General features: G+C 46.8%; 1 protein-coding gene and 1 long non-coding RNA gene across 4 annotated transcripts in view; one reads left to right on the forward strand and one right to left on the reverse strand.

Moving 5' to 3' along the window:
* Window positions 1-17,103, reverse strand: part of Pde4b (phosphodiesterase 4B, cAMP-specific) — a 441,907-nt gene that overhangs the window by 93,648 nt on the left and 331,156 nt on the right. For all 3 annotated transcript variants that reach the window (XM_005385294.2, XM_005385295.2, XM_005385297.2), the window contains 3 exons: window positions 15,667-15,703; window positions 15,473-15,543; window positions 6,521-6,570 (listed from right to left, as the gene is read on the reverse strand). In XM_005385294.2, the coding sequence (XP_005385351.1) occupies window positions 6,521-6,570; window positions 15,473-15,543; window positions 15,667-15,703 (158 nt within the window). The remainder of the gene's footprint in view (window positions 1-6,520; window positions 6,571-15,472; window positions 15,544-15,666; window positions 15,704-17,103) is intronic.
* Window positions 8,246-16,364, forward strand: LOC102021142. Its single transcript, XR_260992.1, has 3 exons — window positions 8,246-8,356; window positions 11,151-11,260; window positions 16,201-16,364. It is a non-coding gene; the product is annotated as an uncharacterized LOC102021142 (long non-coding RNA).

Below are 17,103 nucleotides of genomic sequence, written 5' to 3' on the forward strand. Positions count from 1 at the left end.
AAAAAAAAAAAAAAAAAAAAAAAAAAAAAAAGAGACGGAAGGGGTTGACTGTGGTAGGAGCTGAGAGCTAAAAGGGCAGATGGCGTTGCTGGGGCTCAAAGCTGGGGATGGAGGAGAACGGATGGGGGTGGGGTGGGCGATGATCTGGGTGTCCGGATGAACATAAAGGGGTCACCAGGTGCCTGGCATTTACAGCCACATTTAGTAACACGTGAGGCGAGGGGTCACCAGCGAGGGGAGGGAAAGGAACGACGAGAAGGAGCCACTCTGCAGCCACATCTGAAGAACTCTGCCGAGGACGGCCCCCTGCTTTGCACCTGGGAGACGGTAGAGTCCGGGTGTGCGTTGAATTTTTAGCTATGAGTCCTGAAGCTGCCCAGGTAAATAGAACTGTCAGGAATGCCCCGGGAGAGGCAGCTGTTTCCTCAAGGGCTCTCTCTAGTGCAACTTGCCAGGGAGCTGCATGACCAGGCTTGAGGCAGGCGCCAGCTGGGGTCTGGGAGGACGCGGGCACGTGGACAGCCTCCTGCAGGAGGGAGAGCTGCGGAGGAGCAGCCGGGAGAAGCGACTCCTTCTTCCCAGCCTCCTCCTCCACCCCTTGCCGCAGAGCTTGGTGCCTGGTGCTGCAGAGCTAGTGCATAAAGGTCGATTCATACAGGAGGGGCTGCAGCTTGGAGCCGTGCAGAGGCAGCCGAAAGGACAAATTGCGTGTGTGTGTGTGTGTGTGTGTGTGTGTGTGTGTGTGTGTGTGTGCGGGTATGTGTGTGTTTGGTGGAAACTGTTTATTCAGGGAGCTATATATCAAACACAGCCTTCCTGGCAGACAATAGCGCTTTGCCTGGATCATTTATGCTACCGAATAAACACCAGGATGGGCTGTGAGGAGCAAAGGTAGGTTCATTTTTGAAAGTGGGGCTCCTCCCTCTGCCGTCTCAAGCCCAGGAGATGGTCTTGGACACAAAACATTCAGGCAACAATATCTGAGGATCTTCCTGAGCCTAAAGAAGCCAAACAGAAAGGGTGGAAATAAAACGCAAAAGAAAGAAAAGAATCTGTTTGAAGATAGGTCTGCTACAATATAAACTTTTCCCTTTTGCTGGCTTACTGCTAGAGCAAGACCTGTTGGTTGTCTTTATAAAAAACGTGTCTGTATCTAGGTCCCTGGCAGTGATTCGCCTCTGGGAGGGCCAGCAATCTATTTAATGACTCCATTGACGTCAATAGCATAACTGAAATACTTACTAACATGCATGATTCCAACTTTCAGGGGGCTGGGCGGGTAGCACTTCTCAGCAGTGCGAAAACACGAACTGGAATCCCCGCGGAACGAACTCAACTCAACTCTTGAGGCAACTTGTGCACGGTTAGATGCTGTGGTTCTTATCGGTCACATTTAACACAAAGAAATATTCATGCTAAATTTAGAATTCATTTTGAACTACTGAAACTGGCTATTAATGAACAGAACGTTATTTTCAGCAGTGTTTCCTGAAGGGTAACACTTTGACTGTTCATACTTTAGCTGTCTTGGCTATATATTTTTGCAATTACCCCATACCTACATTTAAATATATATGAAATAATTGCAAAGTAATATAACCAGCTCAGTAATGATGCTCTGGAGTGCATTTTCTTTAACTACTATAGGCAAAAATAACCCTTGTAATCCTTACAAGACAACCTTACAATCCTTACAAGGAGAATTATTTTTGAAATTACTGGGGCTTTTTACGGGTTGCATTTTCATTATCATTTTTTGGATGCAGCTGCCTGCACACCAAGGTGGTAATTAAGTTGATTATCCCAATAATTTAGGTCACACAGCACTCCAAACACAGAATGAAATCGTCTAATATTTTTATTTTTCTAACTCTTTCTTTCTCTGTTTTTCTTCTTTATTTTCCTTTCCCTTTTTGGAATTTTCCCAGCGCTGGTCACAGCTTTGGTAACAAGACTGACTTTCTTCCTACTTTCCTGCTCATAAGTCTTGTAATCCTGCCTGAGAGTTCTTGCCTAAGGGAAACGCCAAGCAAGGGCTCTGCTGCGCTGGCCTTCACTTCCGGTGCCGCGCACCCTCAGCTCCCGGCCATCACGGTGCGGAGGAGCCCCACGCCCGCGCCCCCGAGCCCTCTCTCGTCCTAGGCCCTGGAAGCCCTGGTATCAAGGAGAACTGCACCAGTGTGCTGACTTTCTGAATGGCTCAGAACCCAGAGGAACTCACTGAGCTCCGCGTGCCTTTCTTGAACCGAGTCTGTATCTGGTACATGGCAGAACCTTCAGAAATGGTCATAATCATAAAGCTATGGGAGCAACAGGTATGGAGAAGCAGGCCTCCTAGGAGAAGTCTTTTCTTTCAGTTTTATCAATGGCCAAGAGTCGTTTCCTTCTCCAGACTGACCTAGATACTTGTGAGAAGAAATGGTTTCCCTGGAGTACTGCAAGAGCCTTAATTAAGTGTGTCTCTCACTTAGGCAAACCTGTTTCGGACTTTATCAGGATGCCCTGTGCACCTCATCCTGTCCCCCCAAACCCAGTTTTCTCCTGAAATGTGTTCCAAATGACTGATGTTAAAAACCACCATAAATCAAGGAGGCTGTGGGCGCCAGGCTGAGACAGGCCGTCTCAAGGCACGCTGGTAGTCACCCTGGTGAGATGGCTCGCTGTCACTTCTAGGACCCATAGACTTCTTAGTAATATCTGATCGTGGTCCTGCTTGGTAGATTTACTGGTAAATTTTGGGATAAAAATCTTAGTATAGAACATCCCATCCTACATACCAACTTGGCTGTTAAAATATCACATATAGTACATGATATATTTCATTATAAATCAAATTACACTTATATGACCCAGGTGCTGGTTGCTAAAAACAACATTTCTCAAATTTCTTGCAAAGCAGTCATTTTGTAAAGGCAGAGCCCACTTGATAACTTGTCTTCTCAGCAAATTCTCACTTTAAACGCATGCCTATAGTCGCTAAGGAGCCGAAGAGAGGAGGAAAGGACGGGCAGGGTGGGAAAGAGAGGACCCACCATGCCTGCAGGTCCGGTATTTCCAAACACCAGGCTTTCATCCTGTTGGAAGTAGCTTTGGGGTCTGAAATCCCAAGCATTATTTCGGATTCCATTTTGAATATGTCGGTGCCAGGCATCGGGTTCCTATCTTGTGTTTCTTTTATTCTTTTTTTTCCTTTCCTTTCTTTCTGCTTCCAGCCTAAGCACTTTCTTTCTCCTTCCAGTCTAATTTTAAAAAGCCTGGAATTCATGCTTCTGAAACTGCAAAATGTGATACAAATTGTGATCCTCATTTAACCTGGTGGCGTTACATTTTCAACTCCCCAGGAAGATTTACTGTCACTTGGGTCTTTTTTCCAGGGGGTAAAATTCGCCATTACTTTTTACCCTGGCTTTCTTGTTCAAGGGGCAAAACAAAATGCCAACTTCCTATATTTAACTCTTTTTATCCACCACCTAAGCCTAGCATGTAGGGTATGTTCGTCATCCCAACTATTTTGGAGGCTGAGGCAGGAAAAACCCAAGTTTGAGGGCAGCGTGGCCAACTTGGCAGGACTCTCAAAATACAAGTGAAATGAAAGGTGCTATAACTGCAGCGAGGTGGTAGAGGGCTGCCCGGCACATGCAAGGCTCTGGGTCCTCGATGGGCACACTAACAGGTCTAGCAGCTGCAGGGGTTTCAGACTTCCTTTGATTTCAATGCAGCAGTTGATTTTAATGTACCGTAAAAGAAAAACACAACTGAGTATTTTTCGTAGCTGTAGAGATAAAAATATTAGCTGATTATTAAGTTTAAATTTTGTGGGCATTTTCCCTCAGAGAAAGTCCAGAGGTTTTTTGGCGTTCTGGTCAATTTCACATTGACTGTGATCCCACTGTATGGAAGTTGTTACACTAGGCATGTGAGTGCTAGGGATAAGGAAGGTGCAGCCCTGCCTTCCAAAGTGCAAGCTCCACAGGGAGGAGGTGCGCTGGCCAGGGCCCTTGTATCTTGAAAGTAAATGGTTGCCATGGCACAGTAGACAGCACTTACGCCACATTGAAACTATGAAGACGCCTGATCAAAGGAGAGGGATTTGCGGGGAGCCAGGAGAGCTGAGAATTACCATGGTCTGAAGGACAAGGAGGGGTTGCAGGTGACAGAGTCCCCACTGAGTGCTTTGCTTAACGATCAATTTGCAAATGTACCAATTTAACTTTGACTTCTGACAACTAGCTTTACAGTGAGTTGAACTTCATTCATGTGGAGGAAGGGGAGGAAGCAAGAAAGAGAAAAAGAAGAAGGAGAAGAAGAAGAAGAAAGAAGAGGAGAAGTGGCTTTCTACAATTTGCTTCTATAGAAGATGCCCTTGTCTAAGTGAGCCAGGGCTTGCTAATAAACTACATTGTTGCTAAACCTGTTTGAATTATCATGGGTTTCTTGTTCCTTTCACATTAGATTTCAATTAAAATACAGGACATCAGCTCAGTATTGATAACTGAAAACCTGATCTAATTATCATAAAAAAATCATGTTTTTGTCTTTTTGGAGACAGGGTCTCGCTATGCAGTTCAGGCTGGCCTTGAGCTCACTTTGTAGCCCAGGCTGGTCTTGAACTTGCAACGATCCTCCTGCCTCAGCCTCCCAAATGCTGGGATTACACGCATGCACCACCACGCCCGACCTAAAATCACGTTTTAAACCAGCACTCCGGTTCTCTATTCTGTTGCTCTGAGCCATTTATTTTTTGTTGCTCTTTAAAGTTGCTATTTAAACACACTTCTTTGTCATATGCTGATAAATATTAAAATAACAGGAAAAATCTGCCTGGCTTATTTAAGCTGATAATAAGAACAAAACACGGGATGTGTCTCCTCCTTCCTTTTCTGACTGTGGTTAAACGTTAAGAAGATTTTGAAACCCATAATTACGTAATAATTGGTATCGCTGCATTCTCTTCCCAGTGAAAAGCCAGGAGTTTTGTAGTTTGCCACAAAGACAGACAAAAAACAAATTGCCTAAGTGGTATTGTCATTTCTTCACTCTATTGTTTTAAAGAAATTAGCAAAAGAACCTCTAGTTGCCAAGCTATAGTGATTGTGCCAATAATCACAGGATGATCGTCGGCACAGCTTCTGTAGCTAACGAGCTCATTTATAGAGCCATAGACACCACCTATTCCCCTAATGTTTGTCAGTATTTACTCCAAGGGAAGAGAACATTGTCTAAATATTCAAACGGATGTCAGAAACATCTTTACTAAATTTGGCAAACAGAAAGGCCGGCAACAGCACCTCACTGGTAGGCCAATGAGACGAAATGAAGGAGTTTCAGAACCGGCTTCTTTGATCTCCAAGTGTGTAACACCAGTTATATGCTAGCACATTCTATTTTGCTTCTTTTTATAAAACTTCTAAAGGAAATAATACATCCAGCCACCAGGACTTTGAAGTCCATGGATAGAGTACCGTTTACTTCTTTTTCTTTCGTACCAGAGGGCTCTCAACTAAACTCACCTCTACTTAATGTCTTCCTTTCACTTTTATTCTTGCTGTCAATCTTATAAAAATATTTCCACAAGCATGTACCATAAATACTTCAGAAGTCAGTGAGTCAATTGAATCTGCTGCCTTTGTTCTGTTGCTTTAGAAGCGGGGCTTTTATAAATACTTCCGTGATACTTAAGGTCATAATGCTAGCAGGTGACCACATCACCCCAGTAGGGAAGATCAGTTTGCGAGACCCGGTAGATGTCAGGAGATCTCGGTGTGTGTTCACCTTAACTGTTCTCCTATGGTTTTGCTGAAATTCACTGCCACAATACTGGGGCAGGTTCACGGGAAAAGCTCCATTTCAACTTCAGGAAAGGTCATGTAACTCTTGGAAGTTCGTGTCAAAGAAGAATTTATGTTCGATGCTTCTCCGTGGTGCTCCTTGAAGGGGGCCCAGCCATTCAGCAGTGCTCAGCACCGCATCAAAGGTGGCTGCACAGTTCTGAAAAGTAGGAGGCGCGTCCTTCTAAAACAACATACCTTGGAAGAACAAAGTTGGATGACTTCCCGGAGAGATGATTGTGATCTGGGAAGAAACTTTGGCACTTGGAAAGGATATAGTCAAGTGGGATCTATGGTAGAAGCTAAGAGGAAACGCACCAGCCTACCCTGGGGGACCCTCAGGCCAGTGTGGGCACTTGGGGCCTCTGAGATTGGCTCTCCCATAGCTCTTTGGGGTCAGACCCTGAGGTCAAGCTGCATCTCAACACAGCTCTGCTCCTGTTGCGGTGTGGGGAGAGAGGGGTATCCCTTCACCCCACCCGGGAAGCATGGCCACACGATGGGCGAAGCCCTAGTATTGCTTTTCATTTGGTTCCCTACTAAGCAAAGTGTACTCTTAGAGAAGACTGCCAAGAGATGTATTTCTGAGAGTCACGGTATGCAAACGAATGCGACTGCTCTAAACACAGCCCTGGATCAGAGGCAATAATGGTTCTGACACATGGAGGTAGATCCCAAGGGACACGGCCTACCTTGCAGGTTGACTCTGGACACGGGAGGCTGGCTGGCCGCTGGGGACCTCCTGTGGAGAAGGAGAAGAGGAAGACTGAGTTTGTGCATTCACACCCCGCCCCCTGCAGCACCAGCTTTCCAGTCCTCATGAGGGCCCAGTGACATAATGCTACCTCCGGAAGGAGTGCCTGTAACGTGTGGGTAGAGGGCTGCATTTCCCTCGCCTCCAGATGGCCTGGAATTTCCCTCCACACAGCCTCAGGATGCGCCAACTCTCCAGGAAGGAAGTTGTTTACTCCAGGTCCCCAGCCAACCCCTCTGTTGTAGGTCCTACAGGACTTACAGGAGACGATGCTGACTTAGGTTTTACCCCAAAGGGCAGGGCAGACTCAGCTGCTTTGGGCAGTGTGGTAAAAAGCCCTAGAGGAAGAACCCTGCGACACCAGGCAGTTCAAGCCCCCATTTTTGCACCTCATAAAACAGAGACCCAGAGAGGCTGAATCATTTGGTAAAGGTCACACAGACCCCTAGAAACAGGCATCCAGCTTTCTTCACTTAGGGAAGTCTTTGCGCGGAGGAACTAGGGTCCTATTATTGCAGCAAGCCTGCCAGTGCCAAGGTCAAGTGGAACAAGCCAACAAACCCAGGTCTCCCCACGCTGGGGCTCCTTCTCTTTTCCTTGTTGCTTTTTCCTTCTCCATGCTTATCCCCCCGTTTCGCTGGTTTCACTGTCCCCATCCTCTGTACAGCCTCCTCTGCCAAGCTCCGACGCCCCTGGGTGAGGACGGGGCAGTGCTGTCCCACCATGGGACTCACGCTGTTCCTGGGGCTCCCTACAGCAGTCTCCCGGACCCTGGCTCTGTGCTTTTCCACTCAGCAGGCCTGGGCTCGCCCCACACTCTGCATTCCTGACAAATTTTCTGGTGCTGCCGCTCAGCCGGTGACCACACGAGCACAACCACTGGGATGGGGGACTCCGTGGCCATGGGTGTTGGCAATGAGCAGCCAGCGGGCTGCCGCCACTGCTTCTGAAGCCAGGAAAAGCGTGAGACTCATTCCGGGAGCTCCTGAGTCCCTTCCCCCATCCCCAGGCCTGGGATCTGTGGTTCACTCATCCATTCATTCCCAGGCACAGCTGAGTTTGAGAAAGAAGCAGAGGTGCTAGGCTCTCAAGCACTGCGCACCCGTCTCTGGCCCCTCAGTGGTCCAGCCACTGTGTCACCTTACCCTGGACCTGCAGAGTTTCTGGACAGGGTCTGGCACTACTGCTGGTTTACTAGCTGGTTGATCTGAGGCACCACGTGTGGTACCAGGGCCCACACTGGACAAGAACAGGGAACAGTCATCTGGTGATTGCCTCTTCTAGAAGGTGCGGTGCTCAGTACCTCTTAGCTTCTACTCGGAGTATTTTAAGGATAAGGAACGGGAGGCTCAGAGAAGCGGAGAAACACACCCAGGCACACATGGTTTCTAAAGCCAAGACTCTGTGACTCCAGAGCGCGAGCTCTTCCAGCCATGGAACCGGTAATGCCTGCACCCAAACTGAGGGCTGTTTTCCAGGAAAATCGAGAGGTTAAATTCCAAACTCTTTGGTCTGGTAAAGTACTTTGCTCTCTGGCCTCGACATGCTTTTCCAGCTTATCTCTCAGACCTCTCTCCTCTGACCTTTCATCTCTAAGCACTGACTGGCCGGGTGCTCCCATGGATCTTGTACTACTTGATAAAAACTGAGATTAAAATGAACATTGCCTAATGCGTGTTCAGTAGAAGGCTCCTTGGATTTCAGGGAAATTCTGTGCAGGAAGAGAATGACTGTTCACTACCGGGGGCATGAAGGATGCCCTTTCCTTCGCCAGGTACTGGGTGATAATTATGAATGGAAGAACGAAGGAGTGAGTGAGTGAATGAATGAGTGGGTGTGCGGATGGATGGGTGGGTGGATGGGCGGAGGAAAGATTTGACTACCGGCTCCTGAGGCCACACTTGATCATTCCTTTCCATGGACATGTGGGGTCTTTTTCCACCATTGCTTAGCATGATTCCTCTGTTGGGCAAAGAAACTGCCCACACTGAATACGACCTTCCGCCTTCAGAAGTCAAGTGCCTTCTCCAAAGGAAGTCATCCTGTTAGCTGAGAATGTGCCTTCCTCTACCTGCCTATGGTATTTTCTCTGTGCCTCTAGGATCATTTCCCCCTGTTCAGTTCACATAGGTCCTAACATCTGCACCCCTAATCTGGGACCTATTGGCAATAGGAAGTAGATCTGAGCCCTCTCCTCATTTCCTCTGTAGGACCCACCAGCTTCCAGGAGAATATGAATTCTGAGCATGCTGATGGGCCACTGATGGAAGGAAGCAGTGGTGTGGAAGTATTTGGGGAGCCAATGACTTGGCGTCAGTGTTTTATCAGCTTCATCTTCACGGACGGCGTTGGTCCTGTTCTCTGAGTGCGGAGGGCCCCCTTGTTGCTGGACCTCGTGTACCTTGGGCACAGAACACCCGTTCCTCTTTAAGTCGCTACCTTACTCCCATGTTCCAGCGCCTCCTCAGGTGACTTCTCTGCTGTGAGAGGCCCTCACCTATGCCTTGCAGTATCCTACGCCCAACCCTATTCCTCTGCTCGAACAAGTGCAGTTCCCATCTACCTCTGCCTGCCCAGCACACCTGTGAGAAATGGAAGCCAAGGGTGCGTTGAGTTCAGAGCTGCCCTGCTGCAAGCCGGGATAATATTTGGGGTAACACAAGTATCTGACAAACGTCTGCTAGATTCATAACACATTGTGATACTTTTGCTTTGCATCTGTTCCTGAGTTCCAAAGACAATTTTATGAAAGGACTCTCAGATCTAGGAGGTCCTCAGTGCTGGAAATCTCAATTTTCTTAGTGGTGTGGCTGCTAACAGCACTCTGTTCTCTCAATGGCTACTGAAATCACATATATGACACACATTCCTTTGTCCCAGAAATTATTTTTGAAAATATGGTTTTTATTTAGAGTTACTAATTCACATAAGCATCTCTGTGCAGAAGCTTTGGGAAGGCAAGGACTGCTTATTTGGTTTATCACTGATGCCTGACACCTGCCTCAAAGAAGAAATTAAATATATTTCAAGTGCATGAGTGACTTCCAGATGCCACAGCACTGCTCATGGGGCAGGAGAGCGCCAGCTACCAAACTGTGCTGTGAGTAAGAGAAAATGAATTTGCCTGTCTTATTTCCAGTGGCCCCTAACTAACAGAAGAGTCAGAGTGAGTTACATGCCTGGCTGGTGGATGGGGTGATAGGAATCGTCACAGTTAATACTTTTCGGTAACTCCGAGGGGAGAGTACTGGAATACGAACAGGAAGGCAGGAATCCTGCTCCTGCCTCACACAATTTCTAACTGTGTAACCCTCCACAACTCACCCAACTTTTTAGTTTCTTCTTCGGGTGGGGAGCGCAGGCAGCCACCAACATTTATTACTGATTTACTATGTGCTAGGTCCCGAGTGAGGGCTTTTCCATCTCTTTCTTCACTTACTCTGAGGAAATTTGGCTAGGTTTTTTCCAGTTCTGAATGCTCAAGAATTTACGATTCTCAGCTAATTTAAATCCCAGGCCAGAGTGCAGAAAGCAATGAAAAGTTTCAGGTATACACCAAAAAATTTAAGTGGCTATTACTTCTTTCCCAAAGATTGCAGCCCTTTTGACAAAATAATGCTTTGGGAGAGCATTTTTACACACAAAGATGTGACATGATTTCCAGACAGCCACAGGTGGCATCTGTGATGTAGTGACAGAGCTGGGTGACAAAAGAGGGTATTTGCTCCCAGCTCCATTTTCCGGTTACTGAGGACCGAAAGTGGCCACCCTCACTGCATCCGTGAGTCCTCCATTGGCACAAGTTGGGAGCCAGAAAATGCTTTAGGGATGCTTATCTAAATTAGCAGCTCTAAATGAAAGCCACATTATCATACTTAACTCTTGAGACAAAAGAAATGTAGGTTTTCATTTGCAGCCGAGAAATGCGGGTCCGATCAAACGTCCCTCAACAGGACATCTTATGAGAGTGCAAAGAAATCACCTCAACAGGATATTGGAGATTTTCACCCTTTGGGCAGCAAAGCTCAGCAAACAATGGATAGCTTTTGTGCAGAGCAAAGAGCCAAAGATAAAAGAAGCTTTAACTTCAGAGAAATATAGCTCGACGTGGGAGTTCCTTTTCATACAGCAAACCACACGAACCAGATGTCTCCTGAAAGCCACTCCAAGGACATAATTACTGCTTCAGTGTTGCCATCAGGACAGGGGTGGTACCCTGGAACCCAGAAAGCCAGTTCTGAATCCCATGAACCTTACAGTTGCAGCTGTCAGTGTAAATTACTCCTGTGTGTGTGTGAGAGTGAGTGTGTGTGTGTTGTGTCTGCTCCTGGCAGATGTCTTATCTGCAGCCCCTTCCCTGGCATTTTTCTCTGTTGTTTTAGGGCCTTGAGTTTCTAGGAATATTATGGAATGCATTGAACACACCTTGAGTTCTCTAACCTGCTCCACTGGTGGCCCAGTCCCATCCCTCAGGTCCCAGCCTGGGCTACACTGAGCCATCTCGTCTCCCTTTGGAGAAGTGTCAGTAGATATTGGTCTTGCTTTCAATTTTTGTTGTTTGGCCTTAGTTATAAAGAAGTACTGGAAATGACTAACCTGATCAACTCTGTTCAAATACGGGGATGGATCCGAGAAAAATGAATAGATGCATCTGTCTTGCTGTTGGAGACCTATTCTGGTGAGTAATTGTGCTCACACAAAGGAACAGAGGTGACACAAAGAGCATGATTTGAGGGTGGCTGTCAGCCAGAGTGTGGGAACCGCTCTGGGGCAGTGCTCTGCATGGTGAGTGTGAACCCGGGTACTTGGTTCCTAAAAGTTAATGTGGTCCCAGAACAGTAAGGCCATATATTGACCTGGTTCTTAAGAAAGAGTTAAAGCTGACACAGCTTATTAACCAGCAGGGAGGGGCTGCACGCCCCAATACCACTGTGGAGGAGAACCCCACACCTGTGCCTCCTCGCCCTTGGGGCTATGCAATATGGCGGCTCTGAGTCCGCTTATGCTAATTCCTTACCCATCCTCCCCTCCCAGCTCCACTTATATCATTTTGGTCCCAGGTTTTGCCTTCCTGTGTTCATTCCTAAAAACACTGGCTCAGCTCACGTCTCTACCTTCAGGCTGTCTGACCTTCACCTGTTCCTAACTTCTTCCTAAAAAGCACTGTTCCAAAGCCCTGCAGGGCCTTCCTCCCATACATAACCCAGAAGACAGAACAAGCGCAATGAGTGCGGACAGCCCTGTGGGGGAGGCAGGACGGCCTTTCCCCGAGAAGCTGTGTTCTCACGTGCAAGTTCTCTAGCTATTTCGGCTTTGCTTCCTTATGTACAGAGTAGCACTGACCACAGATGCCAGGAGCACGGAGTATGACGATTGTAACTGCAGCGCTGGATGTGAAAACCCCAGTGTTACCCCACTTCTGGATTCCACAGGAGAAAGTACCTATCAGTCACAGTAGCTCACATTTATTGTGGTAGATGTTATTTTAAGTGCTTTAGAAATATCCACTCATTTAATCACTGTAACAACCCCATTTTACCGAAGAGGAAACAGATATAGAACAGGTAATGTGTCTGCCCAAGTACACAATTTTCAAAGGTTAGACCTGAGTTATGAGGTTATGCACCTCAGTGTGCACCCTGGTCCATATTTATAAAGAAAAGAAGCAGGGATAGGGACGGTGTCTCTCTTATGTTTTTTTCACTAATTGATCTTTTCTCCAACAATTATTTATTCACAAACTCATATGTATGACAACTAGTTCTGAAGCAAAAGCTGTCCGACAGTCTATTAATTCCTGAAAAGTCAAAGGCAGATAAACATAAGTCTCCTTAAGGAGCAGAGATCCATAGGGAGAGAGGGGCAGGGTCATTAGTGTCCTTGAGCCACATGAAGGACACTCAGCCAGGCCTGGGAGGGCCAGAGAAAGCATCCGATGATGTCATATCATCATATTAGAAAAGATGGGCAGCAGCTAAGCGCCCTGGGAGCTGAAAGGAGCCATTTCCGGAAGAGAACAGCAAGTCCATGCTTGGAGAAGGGGCTCTGCAGGAAACCGCCGGGCCCCCGCAACATTGAACCTAATCCCACAAGGCTGAGAGCTGGTCACTTTGCTCCGCACTCCGTCCCTGGCCATTTCTATGAGAGTGGACAGAAATCCTGCACGAGCTGGGTGCGTGTCTGTTTTGATCACTGTTGCTGCATCAGTGCTTAGCAGAGTAGATGCTCGGGAAACATTTCTTAACACACACACACAGGTGCATGAGTGAGTAGCACGCACTACATAAACACATGTTGTACGCGTTAATGAAGGAATAAACAGGAGTGCCTGTGAAGGGGCCGGTGGACAACCTCTGCATTTCACACCCTGACGAAGTATCCCTTACCCAAGATGCCTGGGATCTGAAGTGTTTCAGGTTTTGGATTTTTTTGCAGGTTTGGAATATGTGCACAGACCTAGTGCGGTGTCTTAGGGGTGAGACTCTCGAGTCCAAGCACAAAATTCATCTTGTAGTTCACACACGCCATGAACACACAGCCCGCAGGTGGGTCATACAGTCGCAACAGTGCACCTGCATTGGGACTGCAGCCTGTCGCACGGGGCCAAGTGTGGAGCTTTTCGTCTCTTAGCATCGTGTTGGGGATCAAAACGTTCCCGGTTTTGGATTTTCAGATCAGGAGCGCTCACCCTGCACATTGCACTGAAATAAATCCAGCCCGCTGTCACTCGCATTAACTTGAGCTGGGTCACCAGGTGCCTGGGAGGCCGACCCCTCACACTGAACTTTGTTTGTCATTAGTTCGTGCTTGCAGTTATAACAATTATGCTCCTTGTGTGGAGCTGGTGTGTGACATAACTTGTCTTTGTCCCTTTGGTCATCCCTTTCCCCTCCCCCATCTCCTGATCCCTTTCCCCTTAAGAAAAATCTCTTTTTCTCTACTTCCTATTATCTATCTTTTATTTGACTCTTTATTTATATTTTGGATTTCTCATCTAAGAGAAACCATATAATATTTAAACTTGTGCGACTGATTTATTTCACTCAGCATTATGGTCTCAAGGGGCATCCATTTTCCTACAGATGACTCAAGTTTCTCCTTCTTTACAGCAGAGTAGTGCTCCATGGTGTGTAAATATCACAGCTTTTAATCCATTCACCTGTTAATGGCCACCCAGGCTGCTTCAAAGATTCAGCTATTGTGAATTGTGCCGCTGTAAACTCGGATGTGCATGGATCCCTGTAATATGACGTCCTTAACAGTTTGGTGAAGATACTTAGACAGGGAATGTCTGGGTTGAATGGAAGTTCTATTTTTAGTTTTTGGAAGAATCTCCATGCTGATTTCCATAGTGGTTGCAGTAATTTACGTTCCCACTGACAACACAGAAGTGTTCCCGTTTCCTCACAGCCCCTGCAGCATTTGTTATTGGTTGAGCTCTTGTGGATAACCACTCTCTCTGGCGTGAGATGTAATCCCAGGGCTGCTTTAATCTGCATCTCCCTCATGGCCAGCGGTAACAGCGGACCACTGCAGTGCCTCCAGCTGGAGGGTGACACTGGTCACACAGCTTGTGGGCAAGTGCGCTCTGAGGGAAGTTGAGAGAAGAATTTAGGGGAGGAGGGAGCAACAGCGGGAATGTCCCCATTCTGGGGAAATTAGCTCACAAGGAGGCTTCAAAACAAGTTAGAGGGCAGTGAAAGTCATCACTGAAAGCAGACTTCACTCACTTTTAACAAGCTCAGTTCATACAATTCTGGATGAAAGCAAAACAGGGTTGGAGGCTGACTTCACGAAGACTGCAGACATAGGGTACTCTAGAGTGAATGCAGGCTGAAAAATCAGGAGATGTAGGTTTTTCCTCTAAAGGGTCTTTAGCTTATATTTGCTTGCTAGTTGTTGGGTTCCTGAAGGCTTGGGTTTACCTCCCAGTGAAAGCAAGAGGTTAAATGAACAGTCCTGTGTGTGTGTTTGGTACTGAAGGATGAACCCAGAGTCTTCACACTGAGCTATGTCATCTGCCATTTAAAAATTTTTTAATTTAGAGACCCATTTTGGCTGAGTTGCCAAGTTGTTCAGGTTGGGCTTGAATTTGGGATCCTCCTGCCTCAGCCTCATGAGTGCTGGGATCACAGGCCTGTGCCACCACATTTGGCTAAATGAATGGTTTTAAAAGCCTCCTCCAGCCTGACCATTCCAGGATCATGGGTTCTATGACCCTCAGAGACAGTGATAATCTTTTCAAACATGCAGAAAAGTGAACTTCATAGGCTCATAGGCTGAGATGCTTTTGGAGGAGAAAGTTACTTCGGGGAGCAAGTTCTACTCCTTCACTTCATAGATGAGGAGACCAAGAATTAGCAATGTTAATTGAAATGACCAGTCATTATGTATTAGAGAAGAAAAGAATATAATTCTCCTAGTTTTCATCAACTTCATGAACCTGTTTATATAGTATCCAAAAAGGGAAAACCACAGTAACTTGGACTTGAACTTTTGAGTACTTTTAATCCTAAGAGGGGCTCTGACTTCATTAACTTCCTATAGAAAAACACTTTTAATAGCATTTGTGGTCATTACCGCCAAAGTGGCAAATATATGAGATATAAAGAATGCCTCCTCTCATTTTGTTTATTGGATTTCTACAGTGTGCTAAGTGTTCAAGGTCCAAAAATTAATAAACCTCAAACCAGATCATTTCTAGCAACTTCCAACCTGCTCTCGATTTCTATGGTGCTCTAGCTCACTTTGAAATTTCACTATGTAGCTTATGTAGCTTAGCTTGGAGGGCAAAGCTCCATGCAGGAGTCGTGTGTGCTCTCCTCAGTGCTATTCAGTGTTTCCTGCATTACCGGAAGTGGTTCATAGCTCCGCAGACGCCAGTGCTTACTTGTTCGACGCTCCGTGGAGGTTGGTCAGCAGAGTGAAGTTGTTTCTCACACTTCGCAGACTGGCCAGAACCTGTGAGGAAAATATTTCAAACAGTTAAGGGCAAAAGGGACCCAAAACCAGGTTCAGAGGCCACATTTAGAAACCACACCCAGGGATAGAGGAAGAGTGAAATGGGGCGAACAGGACACGTACCTGGGCGAAAGGAGTGACAATCAAGTCATCACCGTGTCTAGTGAAAAGAGAGAAAAGACAGATTTTAAAATGCGGTCTGTTTGTAGCTACAGCGTCTAAGCGGTTGGGGCAGACTAGATCGATGGTAGCAACCCAAACTCCATTGAGGTCGGCTTCCTGCCTGCAGGGGGACTCACAGTTCAGTACAAATGGGGATCCCAAGAGCTCGAAAGAAAAAAATAGTAGCGCCAGGTCTACGACGCCCAGATTTATAGTGATTTCACAGAAAGCCTTTGCAAGTAACCGCGGTCCCATTAAAGGCAGACCCAGGGCGACCTGCGGATTTCGGCAGCAGGAGCCAGGAATTCAGAGGGAGGGCTGCTCCAGGCACACACGGTGTTGGAAAAAATGGTATAACAGTCTGGAGAAAGGGTAACTTTGGATTTCCTGGCTTCTGTTGATTTAAACCGCAGCCTTAACGCCATTTAAACACAGATTTCTGTCTGGGAATTCCATTACTTTTTATGTTGTTAACATAATTTTTTTTTCTTAAAGTACCCTAGAGAGGCTCATGGCGTGAGTGTGCAGACTGTCGCTACTAAAGCCTGACACGGTCACCTGCCTGGGCCCCGAGACCCGATCAAGCTGTACCTCACGTCCCGCACGTCCATACTCAGGACTGGTCATATGCATGTATGCATACAAAGATAGCTAAGATAATTGCACTACTAAGTTCTGTTGCTTTATTGAAAGGAACAGTTAATGTTTAATTGTTTGATCAATCTTAGAGGCCTGTATTTGTTTATCTGAGTAACCAGTTTGAAGATAACAATATGTAATACAACCAGCATTGTTAATTTCCCATCACCTTGTCTGAAATCCTGTATCGCTTTTATTGTTTTTATGTTGTTTTATTTATGCCTGTGTTTGTTCATACGTTTTCATTCTTTCATCTTTAAAATAACAAAGCAAAACAAAAAAAAACAAAAACAAAACGCTTCTTCGGAGATGCGTTTTCTCCAGCACTTACTTCCTGAGTCTGCCGAAGCCCTCACTCAGCAAGCTCTCTGGGGAAGGTCTGAGGAGATAGGTTGCCTGAGCCCCGAGATCAGGCTATTCTGCTGCCCTGGCGCGAGTCGTAGCAGTGGAGCAGGAGCTGGGGACGCTGACCTCCCTCCTCTGCCCGCACCATCGCCACACAGATCTGGCTTGGCCGTGCGTGGGAGTGCAACCCACAATTATGAAGCAGCTGCCCTGTGCCAGCTGCTCTGGGAGCCTGGCAGAGCCCAAGCTGGACCACACACACGCATACACACACACACACACACACACACACACACATGCACGCACTCACACACGTCCTCCTTAGCTTCTTCACCAACACAGGCTCTTAGCATTGCATCCTCTAGCACAGGTAAACGCGGTGCTTTCCTGTCTTTGTCTTTACCCAGACGTCTT

Source organism: Chinchilla lanigera, unplaced genomic scaffold, assembly GCF_000276665.1.
Source record: "Chinchilla lanigera isolate Chin_1 unplaced genomic scaffold, ChiLan1.0 scaffold00022, whole genome shotgun sequence".
Lineage (NCBI taxonomy): Eukaryota > Metazoa > Chordata > Mammalia > Rodentia > Chinchillidae > Chinchilla > Chinchilla lanigera.